Source organism: Maniola hyperantus, chromosome 4 (genome assembly GCF_902806685.2).
Source record: "Maniola hyperantus chromosome 4, iAphHyp1.2, whole genome shotgun sequence".
Taxonomy (NCBI): domain Eukaryota; kingdom Metazoa; phylum Arthropoda; class Insecta; order Lepidoptera; family Nymphalidae; genus Maniola; species Maniola hyperantus.
The window spans coordinates 7718614-7738754 of NC_048539.1; the positions used below are offsets into that span (position 1 = coordinate 7718614).

At 39.9% G+C, this 20141-nt stretch overlaps 1 protein-coding gene across 1 annotated transcript in view; it reads right to left on the reverse strand.

Annotated features, from left to right (window-relative positions):
• Positions 1–254: 254 nt before the first annotated feature.
• LOC117997369 (interleukin-1 receptor accessory protein-like) overlaps positions 255–20141 on the reverse strand; it is a 60516-nt gene continuing 40629 nt past the window's right edge. The window contains exons 3-11 of the mRNA XM_034985637.2: positions 9595–9776; positions 7948–8043; positions 6462–6570; positions 4757–4890; positions 4153–4347; positions 2888–3028; positions 2300–2445; positions 1942–2112; positions 255–1397 (exon numbers count right to left, since the gene is read on the reverse strand). Coding sequence (XP_034841528.1) covers positions 1326–1397; positions 1942–2112; positions 2300–2445; positions 2888–3028; positions 4153–4347; positions 4757–4890; positions 6462–6570; positions 7948–8043; positions 9595–9776 — 1246 coding nt within the window. The 3' untranslated portion in view covers positions 255–1325. The remainder of the gene's footprint in view (positions 1398–1941; positions 2113–2299; positions 2446–2887; positions 3029–4152; positions 4348–4756; positions 4891–6461; positions 6571–7947; positions 8044–9594; positions 9777–20141) is intronic.

A 20141-nucleotide genomic window follows, 5' to 3' on the forward strand; every position in this document is an offset into this window, starting at 1 on the left:
TGGACAGAGTATAATTTCTCGTTAATTTGAAAAAAGGATTTTGAGGAATTCCATTGAAGCTAATCTGGATAACAGACGAGTGAAGGTCGAGGATATTAGGAACTTTGTGCCTATAACTGTTTATTATGCAGCATGTACTTTAGTAGAAAATAAATTTTGTATAGGTAGGTAAGTACATTTTTTGAATTTTTATTTTTATTTGTCAACCATCACTGGGGCAATTGTAACAACAATAGTAGTATTGAAAAAACAATATATGTTTAATTGCTTTATTTTTCTGTTCGTTTTTTTTACAATTTCATTACCAACTTAACGGCTATCATCATAAAGAAAATAAATTTGGAATGTAATGAGTATATCATACTACAAAAGATAAATTACACTTCTTCAGGTTTAAATAGCTATACACAATACAATAGTGAGGAGACTATGTAACAATTTACATCAATACTTGTCCATACTATTATAAATGCGAAAGTGTGTCTGTCTGTCTGTCTGCTAGCTTTTCACGGCTCAACCGATTTTGACGAAATTTGGTACAGCGATAGCTTACATCCCGGGGAAGGACATAGGCTACTTTTTATCCCGGAAAATTGAAGAGTTCCCACAGGATTTTTAAAAAGCTAAATCCACGCGGACGAAGTCGTGGGCATCATCTAGTTTTCTTATAAGTAGCAAACAGTAACAAAACAACAGTGTGTCAAGTTAATTCGGTAAGTATTTAAGATTTATATCTTTAAGGTACTTTTCACACTGCTGTCTATTCTACACATCCCACATTTTAGATTATCACAGACCTGTAAACCGGCACGTTTTGTTGTAATTCGTAGTTTTTAAAGTAAAGTAAGAATAAAAGAAAGACTAACAGAATAGGAAAGAGAACACTTAGAAAATAATACTTTTAATACTCATTTTTTACGAAAGCTCACAATCATTAAATATAAATAAAATAAATAGAATACAACCAAACATTTAAATATTAATTGTCATGTTCGCAAATTTCCCTTTGGCACAAGAAAGAGAAACGAAAAAGTTCTTAAGTAGCTTCAGCAAGAGAGATACTGAGATCTTCAGAAAACTGTATACAGATTTCGAGTTTACCTACGTCTAATTACAATACCTTTTTAATGTGATCAGAATATGTTTTTTTTAAATAATCTACTCACAGTCTTGATACTTTTTAGCGGCACAGATGTCCGTACAAGTCCCGCGGCCTTCCGCGCACACTATCACTACTTTATACACAATATGTAACTGCCTCATTGCTTTACAGAGCTGTGCGAGTGTCCATAATACCAAACGTCACTTTGTGATCGCCGAGTGTTTCACACGAGCGCGGTTAAACTTCCCGAACGAGAGTTTTTACTCTCGTCAGTCTCGATGGTGCTTAATTTATCCTGTAACAAACATCCACATTTTAATAAATATTGTTCAGTACAGCCAATCTGCCAATCAGTACTGTTAAAAACATCCTTTTTTTATTCAGGTACAAGTTAGCCCTTGACTGCAATCTCACTTGGTTGTAAGTGGTGAAGCCGTCTAAGATGGAAGCGGGCTAACCTGGAAGGGGTATGGCCGTTTGTAATTAAACCCATATCCCTTTGGTTTCTACACGGCATCGTACCGGAAAGCTAATCGCTTGGCGGCATGGCATTGCTGGTAGGGTGGTAATGACAAAAGCCTCCCACTTCAATACTCACAAGAAGGTATGCTGAAATGTGTTGCTTTAATCGCAAATAAGTAACACTTTTCAACGACTAACTTTCTTATAGTTGTCGCTATACTTTTTCAATACAAGTGTAAAAAATAAACCTTATGAGTTTGCGTTAAGGAGGCAGGAGCAAATCAAAGTTAATATAATATCAGCATGTCGCTAACGCGACCTTAAAAGTTTTAGCCAATCCAAAATCGCCCAACTCGCCTAAAGAAGTGTGTATGTACCTCTCTGGCGGGCTGATGTGGCGGCGGCGGTGGCAGCGGCAGCGCGAGGCGCAGCGCGGTCCAGAAGGCGCGCTCGTGCACGTGGCGCCACGCCACCAGCCTCGTGCGTCGCAGCACCTCCACCAGCCGCGAGCCCGCGTCCTTCGCCTCGCGCTTCAGCTTCGGGAGATCCTGTCAACCGAAAAAATTTATAAAAACACTGATAAAATAATGAGTTGAGAACCAGAACAAGCATTAAGAAGTTACGCACCTATTTAGTGATCAATCATAATGAATCATTAAACTATTTCAACTAGGGTAAAGCAGTGCTAGTATGCTTCTACGAGCTGCACGGTAGAACTAGTGAAGTAGTAAGTACCTGCAGTAAGACGACGACCGGCGGCACGGCCAGCGCGCTGAGCTGGCGCAGCGCGGTGAGCAGCTGCGGCGGCGAGTACTGCGCGGGCGACAGCACGGCCACCACGGAGCGGCAGCGCGATACCTCGCCCACCAGCTCGCTGTACCCTGCCAACACAAATACATATAATTAAGCTGCGTCTCCGGACCGAACACTGCACTAGCCGTATTATCAAAAATATCAAATATCGTATTTAAAAGAATTTTTTATTAAATTTCATTATAATACTAGCTGCCCCGGCGAACTTCATACCGCCTAACAGTCGATTAAATTTTTTTAAATTTTTCTCTCCGTAAGAACCATCATCCTTGTACTTCAAGGAATATTATAAAAAAAGAATTAGCGAAATCGGTTCAGCTGTTCTCGAGATTTGCGATCAGCAACACATTTTGCGATTCATTTTTATATACAGAGATAACCACAATGAGAAATAACGATGGATTCCATGCATTGGCTCCTAACGTAGTACACATTATTTTAATTAGCAAGAAATACGAATTTTGTGATGCGACGTAACACCGCAAGTATTGTGGAAGGGCCTATACTCACAGTTGTCGGGCTGCGTGGACAGTATGACGGTGTGCACGCGGTACTTGTACTTCAGAGACAGCGTGGGCAGCAGCGCGCCGCGAACTAACTCGCCGTCGACCGACGTCCAGCATACTAGCACGTCAAACTCTTTTTCCAAAACTGCAAAAAAAGTTTTATTAAAATCTTCTATTAGTTCTTCTATCAAAAGTTGGCCACCATATCGCAACGCCAGATCAAAAGTGTTTCACCTCAAAAATATAATTAATTATTTATTATCTGGACGGAGATAAAACCGATATCCGTACGGATCTTGGCGGATCTGATTGGGGGTCTCCGGGTGCTGGAATGGCAACCGCGCACCGGAAGGCGCAGCGTTGGAAGACCACCCCCACTAGGTGGACGGACGACATCAGACGAGTCACAGGGAGCCGCTGGATTCAGGCGGCGCAAGACCGTGGCGTGTGGAAGTCGCTACAAGATACCTATGCCCGGCAGTGGACGTCTATCGGTTGATCATGATGATGATGGACGGAAATAAAACTGTAGTAACCATGCTTTATACCTTCAAAACGTAATTTCTTCTGTTTGAAAGGTACCTTTAGTAGATTATAACAAATCAGTTTTCTTAGTTTTTGAGTTGAAACAGTTTTTATATTAATCTGATAATTTATCTGGGTAACTACTAGTGTATTTTGTCGTTTTAAGCATAATTGATAAATACAAAACTATCAATGGTGATTTAGAAAAACGAGATGTAGGGATAGGGTAGTTTAGTTATCGCGCTAAACAAGTAGTCTAACCTGAACACTAGGCATTGTAGTAGTTGTAGATTGTGCATTGTATAGTATGCGCAATAGATCTCAGCCAGGCTTGTGTGTTTAATCTAATCCTTCGTTAATGACCTTCACAAATGGCCAGGTCGCAATTTCAGATTGGACTACTTGTTTTGCGGTCACTGTACCTCTCGCGCTATTATAGCCTAGTGGTTAGGAAGTCCGCCTCGTAATTGGAGGTCGGGGGTTCGATCTCGGGCACGCACCTGTAGCTTTTCGGAGTTATGTGCGATTTATGTAATTAATTATCACTTGCTTTAACGGTGAAGGCTTGCTTCATCGTGAGGTAACCTGCATGCCCAAGAGTTCTCCATAATGTTCTCAAAGATGTGTGAAGTCTGCCAATCCGCACTTGGCCAGCGTGGTAGACTATGGCCAAAACCCTTCTCACTCTGAGACTCTCGTGCTCTGTAGTGAATCGACGACGGGTTGATCATGATGATGATGTACCTCTCGCGCGATGCGCGGCCGTGGCGGCGCGGGCGCGCGCGTGTCGTGCGGCGAGCAGCAGGCGCGGCGTGCAGTGCTTGTGGAATACGACCAGCGACAGCAGCAGCATGGCGCCCGCAGCGCCGCCCAGCGCCAGCGCGCGCCACGGCACCTCGCCGCCCGCGCACCACGCGCCGTCGCCACTTTGACCGTTAGCTGGAAAAAACACCCAATACGATATATATATAAAAGGAAAAGCTGACTAACTGACTGATTGATATATCAACGCACAGCTCAAACTACTCGACGGATTGGGCTGAAATTGGGTATGCAGCAGGGTAGCTATTATGACGTAGACATTCGATAAGAAAGGATTTTTAAAAATTCAACCCCTAAGGGGGTAAAATAGGGATTATATATATTTTTGTAGTTAACGCGGACGAAGTCGCGAGCATAAGCTAGTTATATTATAAATCAACGTAATACGTATCTAAAGTGTAGCCTTAAAAGTACGAAACTTACAATATAAACAAATAAAATAACAAATATCACTTGCTGCAAAAGTCACTTGTTCACTGGACGCAAAAAGTCGTTGATTGGTCGAAATAATTGAGATGTAACTTACCTTTATAGTGCACGGTGACGTAGTTCCGCGAGATGACGTCATTGCTGCGCACCACGCACACGTACGCGCCGTAGTCCTGCGCAGACACGCTCTTTATATTCAGGTACGAGCCGATAATGTCCTCCACGTCGTCTCTGTAAAGGGGGCAAACTTGTGTGAAACCGGGGCGTAAGGCGGCCAGGCCAACTGAAATCTGAATATATATGTAAGGAAAAGCTGACTGACCGACTAACTAATACTAACTAACATTATATTTTCAAATAATGAAACACTTCATGACTGATCTATCAACGCACAGTTCAAACTACTGGACGGATGGGGCTGAAATTCGGGATGCAGCTAGCTATTATGACGAAGGCATCCGCTGAGAAAGGATTTTTGAAAATTCAACCCCTAAGAGGGTGAATAGGGGTTTAAAATACGTGTAGTCCACGCGGACGATGTCGCGGGCATAAGCTAGTGTTAACTATACGTACACCACTTAACTGAGATGGTCTCTGAGGTAGCTGCGCGGTGCGGGAGGCGTGACAGTTGTCACGAGTTGACGAAACGACCTCACGCGTCACGTCACCACACCCCTCCCGCACCGCACTGCTACCTCTGGAACCATCTCAGTTAATTGGTAGGCCTATAGTGCCCGTTGTCAAGACTCAATGCTAGAAATGTATAAATATATTTATGTATAATTATATAACAATCTTCACCAGATTTACTTAAAATATTAATAAATGAAACACGAAAACTTATATTTTTAGATATTGTTTTATAATTTCATGGACAATATCAAAATTATTATATTAAAAAGATACCGAAAAACGCCTTTGGTTCTTATTGCCATAGTAGTATGCAATAAATTACCTATTAGTAATCGTCGTACGTACTTCCATCGATTGAGCAAAGACATTTTCCTCAAATATTCACTTAATATCAACAAAACAATTATATCATAATAGAAAAAAATGAATGCTCGAATAAGCCGTATTTCAACCCGACCTTTTGCCCAACAACGCTAATACGCGGAATACCTAATTTCGACTTAGCAGAAGTGAATTGAAGCACGGGCAATTTGGTTAATGGATACAAGGCATAATAACCTCTAATCAAGATGACATTATACACGAACTTCGCTGGAAACATCATACGATCCAATATTATTTACAACAAAGCTATTTTATTGCTTGTTTCCTGATGGAACTGTATGAATTTTGAAATAGAGTATTAAGTATTCCGTGGGTACTGGAAAATGCTCACGACTTTAAAGCTTCGCTCAAACTTTGCGCTATTCGCATCTACTTCCTACTTTCGCAAGAGGGATAACTTTGCCTTTCCTGATTTCGGCGGAAATTTCAGTTTTACGATTCGGTAGGTAAAAATCAGTAAAGGAAAACCTTTTCCTTTTGTAAAGAAACCGTTAGGTATGAAAGGAGAAAATCATAGGGAAATTTCTGTCAGTCTACCGTATCGTAATACTGTTACAGTGTGCAGCATGTGGTCGATTTTAGTACGTTTTTCCTTAACTTCTTCTTGGTGGTTTCTTGTTGGTCTGTTTGTCTGTTCGGCACAAACTAACTTCCTGATGAGCTAGACTTGAAATTTCAAACTCCGCTTGGAACTGGATGACAATGCGATATTAACTCACTTTCTTGTTTACGAATGAGTCAACTCACAAAAAGGCAGAAGTTTATAGTAGTAAATACAAACTCACCTTGTACTTTTAATCTCAATCTGTGTGGGTAAAAGATCGCCTTCGGTACCGTTCGGCCACACCTTCCACCAGCGCAGGTCACTTCTAGCGTCTGCTAAGTACAATCGACCTGGTGAAAAGGAAAAAGAAAAAATATATCAAGCTATGAAGCGTATATTATGGCAGGTGTAAGTGTGACAAGCCCGTATTTTTGTTTTGAGAATGGAGCGAAAATCAGCGCCAGTCAATCTGTGCAGTCAATACATAACATGTCAAAGTTGCTTTACTGTTAGTGATTCTCATAGTTTTCTATTTTTATAGCAAGGTAATGATTCTGAGCACAACTTAATTTTAGAGTATTCGCATCCTCTTCTTACTAATGTAATATGAAAATGACACACACACAGATACGGATGTACCCAGTTTGACAGTTTTAAATTTAATTTACAGCTGTCAAACCTGGTGACTTTAGCTGCCAGTGGCGAGCCTATTGTTTAAATTTATAGCGTACTCTAGACAATTTAAATGTACAATTCATGTTCTGTCCTTTTTTAGCAATACTAAAAAGATGCAGACAACAGAATCGGCGCCATTGTAAAGCAATCGAGATTTTATTTATTTAATAAAACTAGCTTATTACCGCGACTCCCTCCGCGTGGATTTAGATTAAATCTCTAAATCATTTCTAAGCTTCTTTGTTTTGGGAGCTCTATATCGATAATAATGCTTCCACCGATAAAAAATTCGTAATTAATGTCCAGAAATCATCCAGATACTGTAATAGGTGTATTATAAGTTTTATATCTAGGTAAGAAGGGCATATCTAGTATATCTAGGGAAGAATTAAGGCACATTAATTGTGGGAATATGGATTTATCCATATTCCCACAATTAATGTGCCAAAAGAGCACTTTGTTTTTAGACAAATGATGAACTCAGATGTAATTGAAAACATGACAAAGTGCAGTAGGCAGTTACTAAAAATAATATAGCAGCTAATTTCTGCGAAATCGCTGGCAACATTCAGAAGCGTTTCGGTTCAATTAATAGTTGCGGGAGTGCACCTACGCAAGGCACGACGGAAACTGAACAGCATGACGTCACATTGAAAGCGCGCGTACTCGTGTAAGATTTGTAGAACCAGGCAATGTATGAAGCCATAAACACAATGATGACGCGCTACGATTGGTTAAAAACCGCACATCCGTTGAGGCGTGATTAAAGGACAAACCAATGGGCCCTTCGACAATAATTGCGGTGCGATATGCAATACTCAATGCGATTCCCATGTAATTTCCCACGATGCGTTGTGCGTTGTCGTAGAATTTTACGATGCGACGTTGCACCGCAAGTATTGTGAAAGGGCCCAATAATATGGGTAGTGACTAGTGATTATATTACAGCTTAGATAGCAGCCGCGTTAGAAAGGTTTCCGTCGCGCGTTGTGTTAGTAAGCCTTAATATTTCATTTCGGTATTTTGATTACGGGAAAGTGAGCGACACTCACCAATAAGCGCTTCGCAGAAGAGCCGTAGTTCACTCCCTTCCTCCACCCACCGATCTTTTGAAATGAACATTGTTTTCGGAGCATCCGCGGGCTTTTCTGTTAAAAAAAATATTGGATTCGTTAGAACAGATTTAATTATTACGCTTGACTTTGGTGAATCTTCTTCTATCACTACAGAGCACGGATGTCCTCTCAGAGTGAGAAGGGTTGCTAGCCATAGTCTACCACTTTGGCCATGTGCGGATTGGTAGACGTCACACACATTTGATAACATTATGAAGAACTCTCAGGCATGCAGGTTTCCTCACGATGTTTTTCTGACTGAAGCTGAAGAAAGATAGTTTCTATGACGCAGACATCCGCTAAGAAAGGGTTTTTGAAAATTCAATCCCTAAGAGGGCAAAATAGGAATTTGAAATTTGTATGGCTCACACGGACGAAGTCGCAAGAATAAGCTAGTGTTATAATATGGAAAAAGCAATGCTTGGAGTTTTTCTACGTGATCAAATCATGAAATGAGGAGGTCCGTAGGAGAACCAGAGTAACCGACATAGCTCAGCGGGTTGCCAAGCTGAAGTGGCAATGGGCAGGGCACGTAGTTCAAAAAAACAATTGACTTTGCTAAGATGCTGGAATGACCATCTCGCACCGGAAAACAGCGTATGAAGACCAGCCACTATAGGTAGACACTAGACAGACGACAGCAAACGAGTCGCAGGGTGCTGCTGGAATCCGTCGGTACAAGACTGTGGCATATGGAAGTTTCTACAAGAGACCTAGATCTAGCAGACGTCACAGCAGCAGGCAGGAGGTCTATGGGTTGACGATGATGATGACGAGTGTCATCTAAAGAGATTTACAGCTTCCTAGGCTTTAACAGAGGTGTAGCGGATAGGAAGAAGTCTTCCAGTCAAAATGAGAAGGATCCTAAGTAGCTCCCTCTCTTTCTGAGAGGAAAGCTCTTTACTCAGTAGTGAGCCGGTGATGGGTTCATGGTGATGATGATGATATATCTTTAAACTTGTCAACTTATTACAAAGTTGCTCTGGTAGTTAAATGTACATTATACAACTGATACCCAATTTACCTGTCAGACGTCCTGTCTGTTCGTTTGCTAGCTGTTGCTACAAACTACAAGAAAATCATCACTTCGCGCCATTTCTTCGAAGTGAAAGTTGCAATTTAAAACCGAACTTTCTTTTGTACTTAAAAAGTCCACGGATAATAGACACGTCTCGACTTTCGGAGCGCGACTGAAGCGAAGATCGACGTGATCACATGACACTATACAATTCAGTGATCCGTAACAAGAAAAATAGAGGTTTTTTTTCAAAAAGCTGTCTAATGAACGTCTTAATGATTGAAAATATCTATTTAACAAGATATAAGAGCGAGAGCCAGCGCGTGCCACTTGCCAGACCTTCCTGATTTTATAAAACTTGAAAGTTTCAAAAATCCAAATATGGATATAAAAAAGAGGGCTGGGCAGCGGGCTAGGGAAACTTCTCTTAACTCAATTTTTGATACCTAATAATTTATGGGTTGGTTTGGCATAATTGGGACATTGCATTTAAATATGCATACGTACAAGACAAAACATTAAGCATAGGCATTTAAAACATAGCATTAGGAGGATAAGCTAGTTACCTAAAATATCAAGTCTGACTGTATGAGTCTCGCTGTGTGTTTCGTTGCTGAGTCGGCACGTGTAGTTGCCGGAGTCGCTGTGAGCTGCTCGCCGCGTGTACAGCGTCTGGTTGGCTGCCTCTGGGTACAGGATCAGGTTCGACACGCCCGCCGACCATGGGTACGCCACGCTATCTTTGAACCTGGAAAAGTTAAAACAATTAAACGTTTGTAAATCAAGAACCCACTACGTTCGCACACCAACTCATGCTGAGCTTCACGGATCTGCAACTGCTCCCAAGACGTAAACGTTTAGCGTATCGACAAGAAACCGCTTATATATCGCTGGTGCTACGAGAAATGCTCACGTCGAAGAGTACGAGTAGATACTAGGTAACCACTATACAACATATTAGATAACGTCCGTAGACCGTAACGTCTTAGCAGTTGAGGTTAGGAGTAGGACCGATGTGTAGATGTTAGGTGTACCAAAAAATAATGAGCCTCGTAGGAGATAATATGGAGATGATATCCGTGGGAGATATGGAGATTTAAAGAATTGCTTTAAAACTCCAATGTCCTGCAAACAGCTGATCGCGGAAATGAGTTCGTAACAACTTCTTTGAACTCGAACAACCGTTTTAACGTTTGTCAAGTACAGCAAAGACAACGAAAACAACGTGACTATGACACTAAGTATTTGGTTACAACATACAGTACGCGGCAGAAAGTAATGTACAACGGCCTTTGGAATGACATTTCGGCTTTGTAGAGCGTTGTCTCTGTCACTCGTACCTATATGACGTTTTATCGGTCTCAACGACAGAGACAACTCTGCTATCTCCTTCTAAAGGTCGTACATTACTTTCTGCCGCGTACTGTACCTCAATTTGTCATGTTAGATGATTTATAAAACACACTGTGGTGTGTATACAAGCAGCTGCAGATTCGCAGAGCATAATTAGTGAGCAAGCACAGTGGATACGCGGCTTTAGGAATTTGGGATATAAGCTTTGTGTACGCAACCGCAAATCTTCGCAAATCATGTTTGCATAGTTATCAGTTCAGCTTGGTACTTGGGTAGGTATTTGACATCAAATAACATTTCCCTGATAACGCTGAATTTTGCTAATATGTGGATAGTTACTGAGTAGGTACTTTACTATAAAGAAGTAGGTATATATATCGTGTTCCATTATATAGGTTCATAATCCATACTAACAAATTATAAATGTTAAAGTTCCGATCCGTTTAGATTTTGAAGTGCTACAGAGATAGATTGCATTTCGAGAATGGACTTTTATCCCAGAAAAGCAAAGAGTTCCCACGACATTTTTAAAAACCTAATTCTACATGGATGAAGTCGCAAGCATGATCTATTTGCTACAGAGATAGCTTAAATCCCGTATACAGATATACTTAGGCTACTTTAATCCTGCAAAATCGAAGAGTTCCGTTGGGAGTTTTAAAAAACCGAAATTATTATAATTACGATTGAAATATGTTTTAAAAATAAGGGTACGCTTGATGCTGATTTTATGAACTGCACCGATTTGGTATCTGCTAATGGATTAGTCAGAAGAACAATTTACATAAAAACAGATAAAGATCGTACTGATAAAACTATGCCATAATAATCATTCACTGAAATGAGATAGCGTGCGTTCTTAGATGTTTGCAATCGCGATAACTACGGTTATTTAAAGGCGGAGAAAACTTGCAAGTAACTGTGCTAGTGCGGATTTCGCATTTCGAGAGATATTCCCAGATTGGAGAATCATTAACACAAATAAATCCAGACTCCATTTAACTTCATGAAACATGTGGCTTTTGCTCTTGTTTCCGCCTGGGTTAAACTTAAATAGTCATGACTGGCCAAAAAAAAAGTGTACTGTTTTCAGGGTTCATCTACTAGTAGTATGTATGCAGATGAGTTTCTTTATTCCAACGAACTTCTAAATGCCTGAACAGATTTGGCTGTATGGGGTATCGTTAGAATCCTTATCATCATCCCGATTTTTTCTGGAAAATGTGGGCTATTTTTTTGTTGAAAACGTTTAATATTTTTTTAACTATTAGTTTGTTATAATTTTTGATTCTAAAGAATAGTTACAGCAGTATTACATCGGACTAAGTAGGTACAATTTGTTTTCTAACTGCGGAAATCAAACTGGTTGTTGAACGAAATCACTCCAGCAAGAAAAAGTAAGAAGGTAGGTATTATATTTTTAAATTAGTAGAGAAAACAATTATTGTTTAAACGCTTAGCGAATTTAAAACGAACAACTAATGGAGCATTATTCGGAGACGGGCGCGGTGAGACAGACGGTGGACCCTGCATCGCATGCGGTGGCGCAATGCATTCGCAGCTGCCGATGACTAGGGTTCCGCGAAACGGGGATTACATTATTAAACTCTCACAAACGAGGAAATGATATTTCTCGGCGACTTCAATGACATTTGCGCCAGCACACGACTCATTCGAGTAAATTGCTCGCTGAATATTAGATCCCCATAATTCGGTTAGAGCCCGCACTACTCGTCCGAGTAACAGCTGTAAACCGTTCAGGGAATAAAGCTTGCGCAAACAAAACGTCACGAGAAGCCAACGATTCCCGCGAACAGTAAAATTTTGCGGTAGCCGTTTTTGAATCGTTTGAAAGCTAAACAAACATTTGCGCGATGTTTCATCGCAAGGCCGCGCGGGGATTGTTTCCGAGAATCGGCGGCAGAGCGCGACCTGTTGAATATCCATTGGGTAGATTCACCGGTAATATTCGCTTACTTGCAAATATACGATGCTTATAACTGTACCGGGCGTTATATTGTGTTGCTCTTCCGAGCTAATGGAACTTTCGAATCGCACATTATCTGCGTCGCACCGTAGGTAGAAGGTACGTTCCTACGAAGCGTAGTCCAATATAAGCTTCTGAGAAAGAATATTTATAAAGTATTTCGTATGTTTACGGCACTCGCGTCCCTGGGAGAGCATTGCAAATATTTTAATATCTGTTACGAGGCAATGATTCACGCTACATTTTACATGACGTATCGAATTCATATTTTATTGAAAATCTAGTCTTCTCGTGAAAAAGTGTGAGTTCACAGTCCTACAAACCATAATAAAAACGGAGCATGTACCGCAATTACTATTACTTCAGAATGCATAATAGTATTATTATTTTATTATGACTCCGTTTCGTAATTTAGAAACGATGATGGAATTTATTTTCCTTTGCCCGTTTTTAAGTATGTACGGAGGCGTTATAGTACTACTCACTGTTCGACATAACTGTGTGTCATTGTTCATTATTTTTCCGCAACAATGCAGATTCGAAGAAAAATTATTGAAACGAGTTGTGGTACACGCACGCGGTTTTGCCGACGGAAATCCATAGCATCGTGGACGAGTAAAGGGGGAAAAAGGTATAAAAAAGCCGAATGCAGACGCAGTGCGGTGCACTTTGTAGTCTCCGCTCAGCAGTTTTTTGTTCCTCGGTGCAAATGTTCATGACGTGAGACGACTCCGGTAACTTGAGGGCAATTATTTTGAGATTAGTCTGTCTCTGACAGTATATTATTTTCTTTTAACTTTTGTGTGAAAGGAAGCTTATTATATGAGAGCGTTACGAAAATACAATATAAATGGATACATAAAACTTGATGCCTGCGGCTCTGTTCATTATTATTATCATCGATACAGACAAAGTGCAATCACGACTCAATGTTATACTTAATACCTTTATTCTATTCGTGATTGCATGACTTATTATGTGAACTATTAGTGGGTAGGTAGGTACTGGGTGTGTCTGTATTTACAAGCACCATGTCTAGTTTGCCGTAAACAAGGTGTTAGATAATGTCCGTAACAGCCCGGCAAGCTGAGGTTAGAAGGACCGATGCGTAGATGCACCAAAAAAAAAATGAGCCTCGTAGCGTGAAATCCGTGAGAGATAATATGTATGTAATAATTTGTTGAAAACTCCAATGCAACATCCCTGCAAACTCATCACAGAAATGAACTCGTAAAAAAAATCTGTGAACTCGAAGGGCATTTGAATGTTTGTCGAGACAATGAAAGTCGAAAGAATCTATAAACTATTTGGTACCACCTCATTAGTCATGTTATTTATGATTTATCAAACACGCTGCAGGTGTAATATAACATTTTATAATTATGTAGGCACAGACTTAAGTTTATAAAAACTATAGTCAGATGAAACGGGGCGGCCTCTTAGAAAATATAAACTTTTTAATAAATAAAACAAAAATTAAAGGCAGGGCTACAACAAAAAGAGATCCACGATGAGGTCATTCTGCTCGTCCGCCGGCCTCATGCATCTTGCGAATTTCCGAAAGGCGAACCGGTCTTTGACCCGCGCCGGGTTGCAGTCAGGATCCAGCCACAAATCACCGTGCATCCGACACCGGCACAATTGTGTACAGATACGTAATTATTATTTAAATACTTATTATGTATTACTAGCTGATGTCCGCGACTTCGCACGCGTGGATTTAGGTTTTTGAAAATCCTGTGGGCACTCTTTGATTTTCCAGAATAAAAAGTAGCCTACGTCACTCTCCAGGTCTTTGACTATACCCATGCAAAAATCACGTCGATCCGTTGTTCCGTTGCGACGTGATTGAAGGACAAGCCAAAAAACCAACAAACAAACACACTTTCGCATTTATAATATGGGTAGGGTAGTGATGAATCTTTTAAGTCAAGGCTATTTATTATACAATTAATTAACAATTATAATGAATTTCTTCGTGACAAAGTTGAGTGAAAGCAACCAGCTGAGCTTTCAGTTGCCCACAAAATGGTGTAGTTGTATTGTTAACACATTGTTTACACTGTTAACTTTTTATGATTTGGAAAAAGCAATTGCGTTTCTTGCCGGCTCTTCTCAGTAGAATCTTCATTCTGAACCGGCGGTGGTGGAGTCACAGACGTAGCATAAGAGGCACTTAAAGTTTTAAGAGTGAAAATCTTACCCGTGCCTTCCGACGTTGATTTTTATTAAGTTGTAGTAATATTAGAAAATAATTTGCGATGGTAATAGAGGTGATAGCCGTCCGCCTTTTTTTTTCTCGGGAAGTCGGGGGTTCGATCTCGGGCACGCACCGTTCACTTTTTGGACTTATGTGCGTTTTAATACAATTAAAATATATCACTTGCTTTAACGGTGAAGGAAAACATCGTGAGGAAACTTGTAGGTATGCCTGAGAGATCTCCATAATGTTCTCAAAGGTATGTGAAGTCTGCCAATCCGCACTTGACCAGCGTGGTAGACTATGGCCAAACACCTTCTCACTCTGAGAGGAGACCCGTACTCTGTAGTGATCGCCGGCGCGATGGATTGATCATGATGATGATGACTAACGGAAAAGCTACACGCCACGTCGTAGGAATCTGTGCACACCAATACTATACCTGATTAAAACATGAACTCGTTTAGTGTCATATCATATCAGTAAGTACTCCGTACCTATGTACTTTGCGCACAAATCATTTAGATGATGCAATCGTTAAAGTAATAGGTACGAATACTTGATACACAGATGCATGTTTCGCGCGAAATATGACACTATTTAAGTACGTACACGTGAGGCTATAAGCGTCATTCACTGACTTCCCCGGTTTTATGACCCGAGCCCAAGGCCGACCGCTTCTATATAAACCCAGATAAAGTGTCAATTGCAAGTAAAACTCAGCTACATATTTGTGCCAAGTAATAATTAAAAAAAAAAAAAAAATTAAAAAAAAAATATCTTTATTTAACAAAAACACGTTATTTTGGCGTCGGTTACTAGTGGTCTTCACACTAGGTTAAACCTGTGACGTGGAGACCATATATGATTTCCTAGTGGGTTTTACTGAGGACTAGGAAAGTTTAGCGGTTAGAATATTTTATATAATATTACTAATTACAGTTACAAAGATACAAACAAATATAATATGATGATGAATGAGAGGAGTGATAAATAAATAAACAAATATCTATTTATAATATTATATGTATAATAAACAAATAAACATTTATAATATTATATTTATTGCACATTAGGTATTTAGGTAGGTTACAAAGCATAAGTAGTATAGTTTTAAATAACATATTATATTATAGCTTTTTTGCCGAAATTATTTCTTCTGTGTCCTTGTATGTCAAAGATTTCAACCATTTTGTGATAATGTCAGTTGTCTGTTTTATCGTAAGGTTTTTAAGATGACAAGACTTCGCAACAGAGTTGTAAATTTTAGCTTCAACATATGGTGAAAATCGTCTGGCATAGGCTGTTCTCGCTCCTGGAAGATCGACTTTAAGTACTCTTTTTTTAAAGATTTTGTCCACATTTAAGGATTGGAGTTTGATTTGAATTTGACTAGTATTTCGACTATTGTAACTATCAGTCCTGTTTTTCCCGGATATATCCTACAAAATGGCGAAATGATTAATAATATTAACCTTTTGGTTGCCTGAGTGATTCGGCCGCCTAAATTAGATTCTATAAGCACACTGCCCCAAAACTAGTCGATATCTGAAGCGGAGTGTCCATACTTCCAGGTCCATACTAATATTATAAATGCGATAATGTGTATGTATGTCTGTTTGCTGGCTTTCCACGGTCCATTCGTTTAACCGATTTTGACGAAATATGGTACAGACTACAGAGATAGCTCGCTTCCCGGGGAAGGACATAGGTTACTTTTGGTCCCAGAAAATCAAAGAGTTCCCACGGTATTCTTAAAAAACCTTTATCTTAATGGACAAGTTGTGCGCACAATCTACTTGATACAAAGGAGACGAACATACACTACTATATACCCGGGAAATTCAAAAATTCGCAAGGGATTTTCAAAAACTTAAATCTACGCTGACGAGGTCGCGGGCATTATCTAGGTGTAGACTTGAATACCTATAGTCCACGACAGGTCAAGATGGTAATCGGGGTATGAGGCGGGGGACGCCCCACACACCCGCACGTCACCCGCACGGGGGCTGTGCGGGTGTGCGGGGCGTTCCCTCCCCGACTGCCACCTCGACCTGTCGCGTGATGACGTTGTTACGCAACTGGTTACTTACGTCATCACGCGAACAGGATTTGGAAAATCCCAAGGAAAGATTAACGTTTTTACTACAATAGATTTACCAAAAACTCACTCAGTAGGTAAGTAACTACGAGTAGGTATATTTTATTACGAGGATAATGTTATGTATGTGTTCAAATAGTGTTTATTCCTAACTGGTAATTCTTTAATCAAGTCAAGATTTTAATAGATATCTACTTAGAATTTGAATAGTAAGTACAATTACAGCCGTCTACTTAATCACATCCTGTTATTTGTGACCTTCGTTTTCTTATCGCATTGACAAGGTCATATAAATCTCAACGGTAAATCTAAATTCATAAGCTTACATTCCGAGAAATTATTATGCTCCGATGCCTGAACAAAAGAAACTAGCATCACCAACGGTTGCAAGAAACGAAGAAACGGGGCATTCACTGCACACAATTTGAATAATATAAATCAGCTCTTCGCAAAATTTCTACCTATTTATTTATTTATTCCATTACAAGATAGCCCTTACCAACAATCTAACCTGGTGGTAGGTACCTAAGTGATGAATTGATGATGCAGTCTAAGTTGGAAGCGGGCTAAATTGGAAAGGTACCCACTACGTAATTTTAAAGTGAAAAAGTTTTCAAAGTAAAAGCTTTTTTAATATATCAAAAAGTATCGAAACTTACTGAAACAAAGCATAAGTTCAAACACGACTGTTCTGCCATATGCTAAGAGAATGTCTGCCTTCTATCTCTGATCTCCATTATCAGGCTCTTGTCATTGTATTTTTTGAAACGTAATAATGAAAACCAAGCAAATTAGTCTAAATACGACAATCATACCATTGTCTTCCGAAAGTTCCAAAGCCAATCTCCTACTTCTATTATCAAAGACGTTCAATGGTAGAATAATTATACCGACTTATTGCCATCCAAACCACACATGTCTGCAAAATTTGAACAATCGGACAATTTGATTGGAAGTATGTAGCTGGAAAATCTGTTACAATTTCGACGGAATGACAATTTGCAAACAAAACAAACTAATGAAAAGCTTTGAAAAAGAAAATTATAATGAGACTCGCTTAGCCTGCGACTGCGTCCGCATAGACTACACACATTTCAAACCCCTATTTTACCCCCTTAGGGGTTGAATCAACAAAAATCCTTTCTTAGCGAATGTCTACGTCATAATAGCTATCTGCATGTCAAACAGGCCGATCCATCCGGTAGTTTCAGCTGTGCGTTGATAGATCAGTCAGTCAGTTACCAGTGACCAGTGAATCAATCAGTCGGTCAGCTTTTCCTTTTATTTGTATCATCATCATCATCAACCAATAGACGTCCACTGCTGGACAATAGGTCTCTTGTAGGGACTTCCACACGCCACGGTCTTGCGCCGCCTGGATCCAGCGGCTCCCTGCGACTCGTCTGATGTCGTCCGTCCACCTAAATAGGGGTCATTTATTTGTATAGATTTAAAATAATATTCCGCATATTTATTGTAATATGTCGCTGACTCTAAAAAGGTATTTTTCGACATCATTTACGAGCCAACAAGCCAAGTAATCAACTACTCGAACATTGACGCAAACCGCAACTTCCCTTCGTATTCATATGTTGATAGTTTCTCCGAAACTGAGGTAATTAGGTGCTTCTTGCGAGCGATTGTCACACGCGGCCAATCGTGGAACATCGCCCTTCCATTACTCGTAATCACATGTTGGTCCGTCACGCACCGATGACTATAGATTTACCATATTTACATTTTCTATAACAGGACATTTTAATTTAGTTTTAGGTGAAAAACTTAAAATCTTGGGCCTTGCACAAGGACACTTTGCACAAGGAGTAAACTACAGTGAGGGAACTCTCTGTTTGATCCTAAATCTATCATATGTCAAATATTAGGCTATGGGTGACGTGAAATCAAAGAAAAATAGTTGTCTCATAGCCTACGTCAAATGTAGGTAACATTCATGCATTCGACGCCTGCCAGTGACGTTTTGTTACAAGATCTGTCGGCTTTTTGGCAATCGCATTGTTTTTGCCGAAAATTGAAAGCATTACATTTAACTAACTCAGTTTAATTATCCTATTGCAAATGAACCTGTTTCGTGGAAAGCTTTTTACAGTAACAAGCATCTGAAACACATGAGAAAAATAAAATAGCAGCGGGCGGTTTTTATAGGTCACCGTCCGTTTCATTTTAAAACAGCGTTTATTGTACTTTAATAAAATAAAAATGTTAGTAAACCTTTTTTATTAATTTACCCAGAAATCTACGATAGCAACCTATCCGGGTAAAACACGGCTGTTGGCGACCCTAGATGACAAATAATGCCACTATCAACATAACAGTGGGAAATGGAAAATAAATATCTCTAACAATGTTGGTTATTATGATTGTTACCGAGGGGTTGCAGATAGTTGTGAGATATAGGTATCCGTAGATATAATACTGACTACAGTAAATAAAAAACACGATAAGAAAAGCTTTGAGCTGGTTTGAATAGCAATAAACCTGATATCAGTGCTGAGTCGATGATCCATTTGTTGCATATACAAGACATTGTTGCAAAGAATTGCACAATTCACTGCGATCTAAATTAAATCATTCATGTTACTAAAATAAACCATTCAGTATGTTTTGTTTAGATTCTTCTTTACATTAGTCCAACGTATAGTCCGCGACAGGTTGAGATGGCAATCCGGGTATGAGGCGGGGGGACGCCCCGCACACGCGCACGTCACTAGCCCGCACCGGGTTAGCGCGGGGGGCTGTGCGGGTGTACGGGGCCTTCCCACTTCCCAACCCGATTGCCATTTATAGGAGCGAAGTGCGAACGATATACAGAAATATAACCCGTCTTTTATGATGACAAACAAATGTCTATACTAGTCAGAGTATATAAGTTTTATTTTTCACTAGCTCATGCTCGCGACTTCGTCCGCGTGGACTTCACATTTTCAACCCCCTATTTCACCCCCTTAGGGGTTGAATTTTCAAAAACCCTTTCTTAGCGGATGCCTACGTCATAATAGCTATATGTATGCCAAATTTCAGCCCGATCCGTCCAGTAATTTAAGCTGTGCGTTGATAGATCAGTCAGTCAGTCAGTCACACTTTCCTTTTATATATTTAGATTAAAAAACAATAGTCATTTAGATATAGAGAAATGGCAATTCAGATGCCCACGCGCCAACAAAAGGAAACAGACACCGATTGCGCAAAGTATTCAATTCCTAGAAAGCTAATTTGCTATCAAGGTAAATTATAAACAGCACAAACCGAAACACGTTCAGAAGTATACGGTAAATCAGCAAAGTTATCTTCTTATAATATATAACTAGCTTATTCCCGCGACTTTGTCCACGTGGACTACACAGATTTCACACCGCTATTTTACCCACTACGGGGTTGACTTTTCAAAATCCTATCTTAGCGGATGTCTACGTCATAATGCTAAATTTCAGCCCGAACCGTCCAGTAGTTTTAG